At 26.6% G+C, this 11,487-nt stretch overlaps 1 protein-coding gene across 1 annotated transcript; it reads left to right on the plus strand.

The window, feature by feature from the left end:
* The first annotated feature begins 319 nt into the window (after positions 1–319).
* On the plus strand, positions 320–5,970 carry LOC130663936 (proton-coupled folate transporter). The gene is made up of 9 exons (XM_057463518.1): positions 320–512; positions 937–1,119; positions 1,238–1,468; positions 2,911–3,262; positions 3,321–3,716; positions 3,780–3,917; positions 4,006–4,089; positions 5,372–5,528; positions 5,610–5,970. Exons 2-9 carry the CDS (start codon positions 1,096–1,098, stop codon positions 5,725–5,727), a joined length of 1,500 nt encoding a protein of 499 aa, XP_057319501.1. The 5' UTR covers positions 320–512; positions 937–1,095; the 3' UTR covers positions 5,728–5,970.
* Positions 5,971–11,487: the final 5,517 nt, after the last annotated feature.

An 11,487-nucleotide genomic window follows, 5' to 3' on the forward strand; every position in this document is an offset into this window, starting at 1 on the left:
TATAGTATTTAATAACTGTTTAAAGTCTATTACAAACTGACGTATCTTTGATGGCCTAAAGAAAAAATATTAAGTCTCAATTGACAAAATAAAATTTGCTTTATGTGCAATATTTAATTCTGATAAAAAATATAATCGTGATTGACGATAAATAAATTTTTGATTATAAAAATAAATAAAAATAATAAACATCTGATTATTTATTTTTCCCGCATTTTATTTATTTATTTTTTAAAAACCGCCGATACGGAGCGACTCGGAACGGGTTAATCAAGTTTTTTAAAAAAACTGGACCGTTTATACTCATACTAGTAAAGAAAAATGAGCGTGTGTAATTTAAATCGATAGTACGGAAACGCATGTCTGCGGCTCTTGCGCAGTGTCGGAATATTATTATTATATAAAAATATCTATGAAAGTTTCAACGTAGTGAGCGCATGTTGTATACAGTCGACTTAAATTTACTTGTGAACACGTGGTCAGATGGATTTTTAGTTACTCCAAAATGAAAGGTTAAAAATCATTTTTCAAATTTAATATTTTTCAAAAAATCGCGAAAATTTACGTCATATTTTTTATTCATTTTTAAATTATTCTTTACTGCTTTTATTTTACTTGCGCAATAGATGCAAATAATTACTCTAATTTAAAATTTAATTGATAAAAATAATTATTAATAAAAATTTACTTACGGTAACGATAATTTAAATTTTTTTTACAATAAAATTTTTAGTATAAATATTAAAAAAAAAATGATTAATTATTTATATGCAGTCACATTTTAATTATTTAAGTAACATATTCTCGTTTGCGTCATATATTGTGATAAGTATATAAATGTTATCATAAATGAAACTTAAGCAAAAGATTTTTTTTTTTTTTTTTTTTTCTTTAGAGCATCCAGTTACTTAATCTTCTTTATTACTGTTCTTATAGAATTAACACTGACATCTGAACACTTTGATCGTGATACATTAGATAAAGGGAATATTAAAGTATTTGGGATGGACAATTTAGTGACTTAGTGTCTCTTTGTAATTATAAAAGTACTGACGAGTGTATTTAGTTCGTGAAAAAAATATCAAGTTTTTAAAAATGAACGAGGATATTTTACCTGAGGTATTTTTTTAATCACTTTTTGAATTTATTATTTGCAAGACATAGATTTAAATTATTTAACTTTATGTGAAACTCCGGAGCCGGAGTTTAATTTTAGTAATTAATTAATTTTTGTCAGGTAGTCGTAGTGCAAAACAGATCTTCATCTCATGTACTGAAAAAATACTTCGGATGGATTCGTTACATATCTGTAGAGCCGACAATGTGGCTCTATATCATGGCTTACATGATAACGTCAGTTGTCGAGCAAGCACTTTTTGTATACAAATCGTGTCGAGTTAATCACGGGTTCTCTGAAGAAGTTTGCCAGAATATTAAACAAAATGACACGGTTAAAAATATTGTTCAGGTAAGAAAAATAAAATTTTTTATCTATTTTTCATATAGAAAAAAAAAGTTACGGTTTAATTGCATTTTTTAAAATTTTTATAATAATTTTATGACTCAAAGAGAAGCAAAAATTTCTTATTTCTTTATCGTAAAATTATGAGTCAATTGTGTAATAAAAAAAAAATGTTATTGTATTTTTAAATTACAATACTTGTGATAAAATTATCATACTTCAATGAAACTGATAAATTTTAAGTTTAAAAAAAAAGTTATAATGCAATACATGAATTAATGCTTACAATAAAAATATTAATAATTTTTTTAATTTATCAATAGTTTTCGACTGACTTTTTTTTTACTGCAAAATAAATTAAAATATCATTAAATCGCGACATATATTTTCATTACCACAGTATTAACAATTTATACATATTCTAATTTTAGTATAAATTGATCATAAATAAAATTTTTAAGTAGGGGAGGGTGGGGCAAAGTGGGTCTCTATGCAATTTTATGGAGGCCCACTTTGCCCCATCCTCCCCTACTTGTCATAAAATTTTATTATTTCTTATCATTATTGTAAACATATGACATTTCCACGCGAAACTGTAATTTTATGAGTTTTTTTCCGTACCCGGAGAAATTATTCTCGTTTGAAATGCTGTGGTTTCATAGAAAAGCAGGTCCATGTCGGCCATCTGCGAAAATTACTATAGCCATAGTAAAATTTACAGCGAATAAATCACAAATTACTGTGTTCATTGTAAATTTTGCATGTGTCTATTTGAATTTCCATCAGGTGGCCAACATGGTCCGACTTTACTGTGACACCGTAGCATTTCAAACAAGAATAATTTGTCCGTGCACAAAAAAAAAATTTATCTTCAGTCAAGAAAATATTTTTGAAGACAAACGTCTTCAGGAACCAAATCAAGAATTTTTTTGAGCCAAGAAAATTCGTCTTGGTCAAAATCATTCTACTTTATTCCAGAAAATTGAGGTTTTCGAAAAAAAATTTATCGGATCAACACAGTAAAAAACGAATCGTCAAAGTGTAAAAAAAAGAGTGTGTGTTGAATTCTGAGTGTTGAATTTTAAACACTTTTGTGTGTCAATTTAAATTTAAAAATGTTACTTTATTCGAAAGTAACACTTTTTATATGTTACTGTAAAATCAACATACAAAATATGTTAAAAATAATTTCGAACATCACACAAGATTTCTTGGAAAATTTTTACTATTAGCATATACGTGTGTAACTTTTTTTAACACTCACAGCATGTTAAAATAACATACAAATAAGTGTAAAAAGTTCGTTTTACATACGATATGTGTTGATTTTGACGAATCCTTTTTTACTGTGAAGAATGATTATACTTTCAGTCGAGAATTTTTTTTTTTGTATATATTTATCTCTATAAAACAAATATTAAAATCTATACTGTATTGATATTTTGCAGGTGACAGTGTCAGACTTTCATCAATGGAACAACATCGCCGGTCATGTCGTGCCAATAATTTTATCTCTGTTCTTCGGTAACTGGAGTGACCGACGTGGTAGAAAGTTGCCCTTGATAATAGGCCTTCTGGGTAAAATTATTTACTCCGGAATGATTGTTGTAAACACATTGATGCCCGACTGGGATTTATTTATGATCATCTACACAGCAAGTATACCCATGGGTATGCTCGGTGGAGACGTTGCAATTTTTGGTAGCTGTTTCGCTTACATATCCGATGTTTCTTCTGTAAAACAACGGACACTACGAGTTACTATCCTTGATATCGCATATCTGAGTGCTATGCCAACAGGTAACACAACAAATAAATAAATAAAATTTATTTTACTGATTAAATTGTTTATTTGCAGGTATTGCACTTGGGTCTTATCTATTTACCAGCGTATTTAATCATTCATACACAATAATGTTTATTATAAACACAACTCTGCTTGTAATATCTGTTATTTATTCACTTATTGTATTGAAGTGGCAAACAAACCCACGACAAAAGCCTTTAGTTGGAGTCAATGTTTTGACAGACTTTTTTGACAAAGAGCACGTTATTGCGACCATTAGAACTCTCACTAAGCCACGTAACAACAATGCGAGACTTCATTTGTGGATATTATTTATTGCAATGGCTTTCTATACTTTTCAAAGAGACGAAAAACCCATGAGCTATTTGTACACTCAGAGAATTTTTCAATGGGACGTTGCGACTTTCAGTAAATTTAGGACATTTCAGTCGTCATTCTTTGTCGCTGGTAAATTTATATACTTTTTTATTTATTTTTAAAATAATTTATTAATGATAATTAATCAATTAGCGATGTTAATTGGCGGACCAACACTGAGCAAATTATTGGGATTAAGAGATACTATTATTGTTATGATTGGCGCGTTATCTCATGCTGCTGGTAGAATTTTTTTCGCTTCTGCTACTGTACCAAATATATTTTACGCTGGTATGTATTTGTAAATGTATAATATGTATGATGAATTTTAAATCATTTAATTTAAATTGTATATTAATAAAAATAAATTTTATCACAGGGGCAGCAGTCGCGGCAATTGGACCAGTAGTCGCACCAGTTTTAAGATCAATGACTTCCAAGGTCGTACCAATCAATGAACGAGGTATATTATATATTAATTCTTTATTAATCCGTGTAAAAAAAATTTGTTCCAAAAATGTTCTGAAAGTGAACTTCCAAAATTGAAACAATTCTGAGCTTTGAGTTGAAAATTTCGGAACTTTAAAACAATTAGAAGTGTGGAAAATTTTCAACTAGTGTGGATTTTTCTTGTGGGGTTTTTTTTTAAATTTTTTAAACAAAATTTTTAAGAGAGTGTACCAGGTGATTTTCAAATGAACCGTTTTCACAGGTAAAGACCCAAATTATTAAACGAAATATGTCATTCGATGCGTAAACTTATTATTTATCGAATGAAATGTTTCTAGTTCGGAAATTGCAGTTTATATCTGAGAACGGCTCATTTGAAATTTCCATTTGCTTATGTAAGTGCAACAAGGACAGTTCCGTTCGTTCACATGTGTGTGAGAAAGAGAATAGATGGCACATCCTCTTAAGCTTAAAAAGTTCAAAATTGATTCCAATCACTCATTTTTTTTATTATTTTTGAACAATTCAAAAAGTGAAAAAAATGATCTTCCCAAAAAGTTCTAATAAAAGTAAAAAAATGTTCATAAATATTTTTAAATCATTTTTATTTATTTTTACCTCATACCTGAATTATTCTGGTAAGAGTCGTAAGTGTTCATAATTTTTAATTAATTTCTTTTTTTTTCAATGTTTTTCAAACTCAAACAATTGTCAAATCAAATCATTTTTGCTAAAAAAAATACGCGCAGGAAAAGTCTACACCAGTTGCAAATCGTTCACTTTCTAATTTTTTCAAAGCTAAAAAAATGTTCAACTTAAAGTTTAGAACTGTCTCAATTTTTAAAGTTCGCTGTCAGGAATCTTTTGGAACATTTTTTGAATGAATTTTCTTACACGGGAATTTAAAAAATTATTAATTATTACAATAAAAAACATTACACTGTAAAAAATTTGCGGAGTGAACGCGTATTAATTCCGGAGTGAATGCGGAGCGGGTGACTGTGTATTTATTTAATCCCCTCGGAGTGAAATTCACTCCAAAGGGAATTAATTTTAATATTAAAATTCCGAATAGAAGTGAATGCGGATTTAAATAAAATCCAGATCCCTCCAAAATCACTCCACTGAAAAGACAAATTTTCTATTTACTCTTTATGCGGAGTGATTTTTTTAAAAACTCCGGAATTCCGAGTAACGGAGTGAAGATTAAAATAAATCTGTAATCACTCCGAATTAACTCTCGATTTTTCAGTGCATTTATCTTTATTTAATATTTGAATTTTTTTAAATTTCAGGTAAAGTTTTTGCGATGTTATCAGTATGTGATAATGCAGTGCCTTTTTTCAGCGGAGTATTATATTCACAACTTTATAACGCGACATATCATACAGTACCAAGTGCTATTTATTGGCTCACTTTTGCCACACAAATTGCAGTACTGCTTCTCATTCTGTAAGTCATTGTTGTGTTTTAATTATTAGCAAGTCATGTTCATTTTTTTTTCTTTTGATAAAAATTAATTAACTTTTACAGCGTCATACATTTATCATCGGGAACTAATCAACGAGAAGAAGATAATTATGATCCCAGCGAAGCTTCGACTTTAGACGTAAATACAATTTCCAATAGTCAAGAACGTATAAATACGTGAAAAAAGTATTTCATAACTCGTGTACATTATTAATATTTTTTTATTAATTAATTATTATTTTTTTTATTAATTAATTATTAATGTTAATTATTAATATACGAGTTTTATATTACAGCTAAAAAATAATTGAAACTAAAAACTAAAAAAAAATTTTAATAATTTTTTTTTACTTTTGTAAAGAAAATTTTTGTTATATAAAAAGTATTTGATAATTCGCGATACGAAATGATTTGTAAATATTTTTTGTAAATAAAATTTTTATTCTTTAATAAAGAAAATTATCAGCTGTAGTTACACGTGTTCGATGTTAATATTCATTATCAATTACAATGTATTGATAATTGTAGTTAATAATTTTGTACTCAAATTGTTACGTCACTAAGACTTTATTTTGGTTTAAGTATATAAGCAATAAAGACATTAAAAGTATACTAGTATTTCAGTATTTATTTAAGTAATACATTGCAATACATTATTAATATTTAATGCACAAGTATTTAAATTTTTAATACCGCACCGCAGAATAATGATTTTGAAACAAAAATTATTAAAACGAAGCAGTAATAAAAATTTAATTGTACAATAATTTAAAAAACAACGATGTAATGTTCTATGGACACGTGTCAGATTTAAATCACCTTAGCCTTGATTTTTTACAACACTTTTCCGGCTAATCTTATTAATTATTCTTATCATGTTATTTTCCACATAATTACATATTGAATATCATTCATGCATGACTTCATATTTATAATTATTTCCTTTATCAAATTAATCCATAACTTTTTATTTTTTAAATTATTTCTTTTAACAAAAAAATCTGTAGATAAAATAATAATTTGAGAGTTTGATTCTATTCAATTAATGTATGGTATTGCAGTGCGCATATAAAATAATGCAATTTATTATTATTAATCCACATATAATCACACATATGTAGTATAGATTTTTAAAAATATTCTGTCAATTACACAGATCAGTAAAGCCGTGATTCCTTCAATAATAGGAGAGGGGGAAGGGCAAAAGGGGTCAGGGTATTTTATATTTTGAACGGTTTTTGAACATTCCAAAAATCGTTTTTGTAAATATAATTGAGCGTTATTTTGATTTTTTTTTGTTAAACTTTTTCAAAAATCAATTGTCAGTTGCAAAATATTAATGACTTTTGTTTTATGATAAAAACTATTAAAAATTTGTTTTCCTGCTTTTGTATCCAATAATCATGTAAAATATAATTTTTCTTCATGTAAATTACTTAGAAAAAAATTTAACTTAATGAAATTCATTTAAAATCCAGAAATTTTTTTTTTACCTTTTTTAAGGGGTACCCCATTTTGCCCGCAAAATTAAAAATTTTTTTTTCCCTGATTCAGAAATCTAATTTGGAATAATTCAATCCATGTTAAAGTGTATATCTATATATAGTCATTTTTGCCAACTTTGAATTGTTTCGGATCGTGTTTGAATTATTTCAAATTAGATTTTTGAATCAGGCTTTTCAACGGTAACTGAAAATTTTTTCTATTTACTTTGAATGTCATTAAAAAAATAAAAAAAAGATTTAGTGTATTTGAGTCCTCGAAAACTTGGTATTTCTTAAGTACCCCGTTTTGCCCCTCCCTCCCCTAAATAGAAAAAAATCTGATCCTTAAATAAATTCACCATCAAAAATAAAAATTATAATAAGGATTATTAGTAATATAATTGGGGTAACATAAATGTAAGATCACTGAACTATAAATTTAAGTAGTTTATTAAGAACTTCCATAGAACAGGAATCATCTTATTCGAGTCCTGAGACCCTTCGATCTATAATATTCCGGGAATGCATTCATGCATTATATATGTAAGCTATATCAATTGGAATTAATTAGATACAATGGTATTCACAAGTATTAATTTCTAGAATAATTAATAATAACTGATAAGCACACGTATATATATTTAATTGATTTATTAATCTTAGTGTTCACTAATGTGGAACAGACAAAAATGGTAATAATTAGTCTGTTAAATAGAAGTAGATAAAATAATATAATAAAATTTGAAAATGTGTCTGTGTAAATTTGAATAAAATTAATTACTAGATATTGTCGAAAGTCGAAAAGTGAAAGTAGGGCTACACTTTTAATATTTTGAATTTTTTTTCTTAGTCACTTATTTGTCGGTGGATTAAAAAAAATGACATTTCAATTTTATAATTGATATTATTTTTTTTTTTTTTTTTTTTTATAATAAAGCCACGTATTTCTGATAATGTTCTAAGATTATTAAAAATAAAATAAATTTTAAGTTTTAAATAACTGTTTCTATAATTGCTGCGTAATAATACTGAGACAGATTCTTTAAGTTAAAAATTTACTTTTCCTATTTAATGTCAAAAAGTCAAAACTCATTACTCTTCTAGTTACTCTCATTAAAACTTTTTTCTTCTCGTAACCAGCAAAAAAAGTTTAAGCGGAATTTAAAATAGTGATAAATGTTTTATACAAAAATAAATTTTCTTGATCATTAAAAAAATTAATCCTTGAATCAATACACTATAAAAACAAACCGGTGTAAGCTCACCCTATCTCGGTATTAAAGTTATCGGTGATAAACTTAACTCCGCAAACGGTGTTAAAATAACACCGGTACCGGTGTTAAGCGGTGTAAAAAAAAAGTAGCTTTATTTTTGAAGCATCAGAAGTCAAATTGTGTGTTGAATACAAAAAAAGGATTTTTTATTGTTTCAAAAATTAATGATACGACAGTTTTACAAATTTATGGAGAAACCCAAAGAATATTTGTCCATAATTACACGTTAATGTTATTGTATAAAATATGGGAATCAGATTTTTATGATTCAAATCTCTTTGCAAACTAAATCAGCGAAAAAAATAAAATAAAATTACCAATGATTAATTTATCATTTTCAAATCAGTTATTTCTTTATGAAAAACTTCGGAGTCATAATAAAAATATTACTCCTAACATTGTTCCTAAATATTTAAGTCGATAAGTGATGAACAATTTATGCAATTTGTTCAGTTTAATAGTAGTGACATTTCTTATTTCAGGCTCAAATAAATTGTTCTCTCAGTGTACATAGATAATCAAATTGTTCTTATCTCAATTAAGGATAATTTCTTAACTGTAACTAAATCTTATTATTACACGCTGAAAAAAAAGTGGTAATACTTCCCATATTAACGAAGTGACTATTCCCATCTTTACAATTTAATGATTCTCATTCTTTTATGTTAACTTTTCCTATCGGAGATGGTACGCATTCTTATCCGAGATGATAATCATTACTATCTCAGAAGGCAAATTTAAAAAATTTTTCAGATATAAGAAATATTACTATACGAGAAACGAATAGTTAACATAAGAGCATGATAATTATTATCACATAGAGATGGTAATTATTCCCTATTGCAAGATGGTGATAGTTAGCATTTTTTTTATCAGCGTGTATTATTATTTTCCGTATCGTAGATCTTAAAACACATCTTATACTTCGATCATTTAATTCACTCCTTATATACACCATTTTAATATCGTTTGAATAACACCGCTGAGTAACACCGTGACACTAGCATGAGTCCATTTTAATACCGCAACGGCGTTAAAATAAGTCCACTTTAACACCATTTTTTTACAATGTATATTCATTCGTTAAAATAATAATTTTTCTTACAACAACACTAATTTTTTTCTCTTTTAAATTACTAACTCACCGATAATTTATATAAATTATTAATATGACATTGAATATCTTATTTAAAAAAATGATAGCAAAATTTTTCATAATTATTATTTTTCTTTAGTAGTGAAAGCGTTTCACCAACTCATGTACCAGAATTACGTGATATTGATATTCATAGTACGTTATCACAAGCGTGTCAAGGCTTATTGGCTAATTATTGTTTACGAATTTGTAATGATGATACTATCATTAATGTTATTATTTTTATATTTTCTTAATACAATTAAAAATTTATTTTATTTATAAATAAACCAGAGTTTCCTAAACTTCATTATATATTTATCAATATAAGTACACATACACATAAGGTACTAATTTTTTTATTGTTTTCTCAAATATAGAAAAATATATGAAAAAAATATACGTTATTTCTCACACAACAATCGAATGAAACTCAATTTCCTAATTAATATAAAGAAAAAGTTTTAATAATTTCCTATTAATAACTTTCTTAGACTTCTATTCTACTCATTGTCATTTATCTATTGTTGAATAATTCAATTATTAATCCTCGGTGATATAAAATGAAATTAATAAACGATCGAGTGGTATGTTATTGACCCAAATATTTATTTTGTTCGTACATGTGATTCAGTATTCAGGACGTGAGTGAAAAATGAAAGGCTACAAGATGGAGAAGAGAAGCTGATACTAAAGGATAAAATAAAATATTTTTTTTTGTTAACTTTTGGCGGAGTAGTTTTTTAATTTTTTTTTTTATACGGAAGTTATTTACAGCGTAATTGAATAATTCAAAGGCAAGAGAAAGAAATGAAGAGAAGTGAAGCAAAGTAAATGTATTCAAATAACGAAATTAACAATTTAAATTTTGAATATCACTATATTGTAAGAGAATGTTATTCTAATTTGATAATCAGTTAACAGTTTAGTAAAAGGTCCATGTGTTCTTAAGGCAAGTAAACAGAGTTTGACTTCCTTCAAGTGCTTTTCTTACTTGGAATTTAAGCTCAATATTAAAATTAATAATAACAATATCTTATGCATGATAGTAAATTATATACAATGTATATATATGTTGTAATTTTAATAAATGTGCAGCAGTAACTAATAAACATCGAATGTAAATACATACAGGAAATTAAACTTTATGTTATTTATCATACACCGAAAAAAAAGATTTCTTGGCACAAAAAAAATTCGTATTATGAAATAATATCAAAAATTTTCTTGTAGAATTCTTGGGTCAAAAAAATTTTCATTTTAGGCAAGTGAAAAATTCCTTGGGACGAGTAAAATTTTTTTTGCACCAAGAAATCTCGTGTAAAAAAAATTTTTGTTCAAAATAAATTTAGGTCTAAATTTCATGACGAAACTCAGAACGTGACACAAATATGACTTTCATCATGAATTTATTCCAACTTTTCGTCTAGTAAATCGGTACCAATTATGAAATTAATTTATTACGTTTCTGAATTGGACTTGGGATGACTTCGATAGAAACTTGACTGATTTTTTACTGGATTAAACCTTTTGTCAGATTTATCGATTCAGAAATTACCAATAAACTTCTTCTATCAAGTACTTGATTTACGTTAATCAGTTTCGATTGTAAAATTAATTTAGTGACTGAACTTCGGATCACTTGGATTTCAATTTTACTGAGTCATAATTTTTACGTGATTAAAGGTGATGATACAAATTCATGATGAAAGTCATATTTGTGTCACGATCTGAATTTCGGGATTAAATTTATATTTAAATTCTTTATGAACAATAATTTTTTTACCCGGGATACTTTTTTTCTGTGTAGTAATTAAGAAATTCTGAAAAAAAATTCGATTCTTTAAAATTTTTTTCAACTTCTGATAAAAATTCAAATTATGAATATTTTAAAAATCTTAGCTGTACATTTTTAAAAATTAATCAAAACTCATATTTTAATGAAAAAATTAACAACTTGAAAATTCGATTAATTAAAGGAAATATAAATAAACTTTTTTTGAAACTCGTGACCGAAAATTTTTATAGAAAATTTAAAATTCATTATT

The sequence above is a fragment of the Microplitis mediator genome, chromosome 2, assembly GCF_029852145.1.
Source record: "Microplitis mediator isolate UGA2020A chromosome 2, iyMicMedi2.1, whole genome shotgun sequence".
Taxonomy (NCBI): domain Eukaryota; kingdom Metazoa; phylum Arthropoda; class Insecta; order Hymenoptera; family Braconidae; genus Microplitis; species Microplitis mediator.

What these genes read in the sequence shown, in the direction of transcription:
- LOC130663936 (XM_057463518.1), top strand. Translation starts at nt 1,096, where the DNA reads ATGAACGAGGATATTTTACCTGAG. An exon ending in TCTGAGTGCTATGCCAACAG is followed by an intron (nt 3,263 to 3,320) that starts GTAACACAACAA and finishes GTTTATTTGCAG; the next exon opens with GTATTGCACTTGGGTCTTAT. An exon ending in CGTACCAATCAATGAACGAG is followed by an intron (nt 4,090 to 5,371) that starts GTATATTATATA and finishes TTTAAATTTCAG; the next exon opens with GTAAAGTTTTTGCGATGTTA.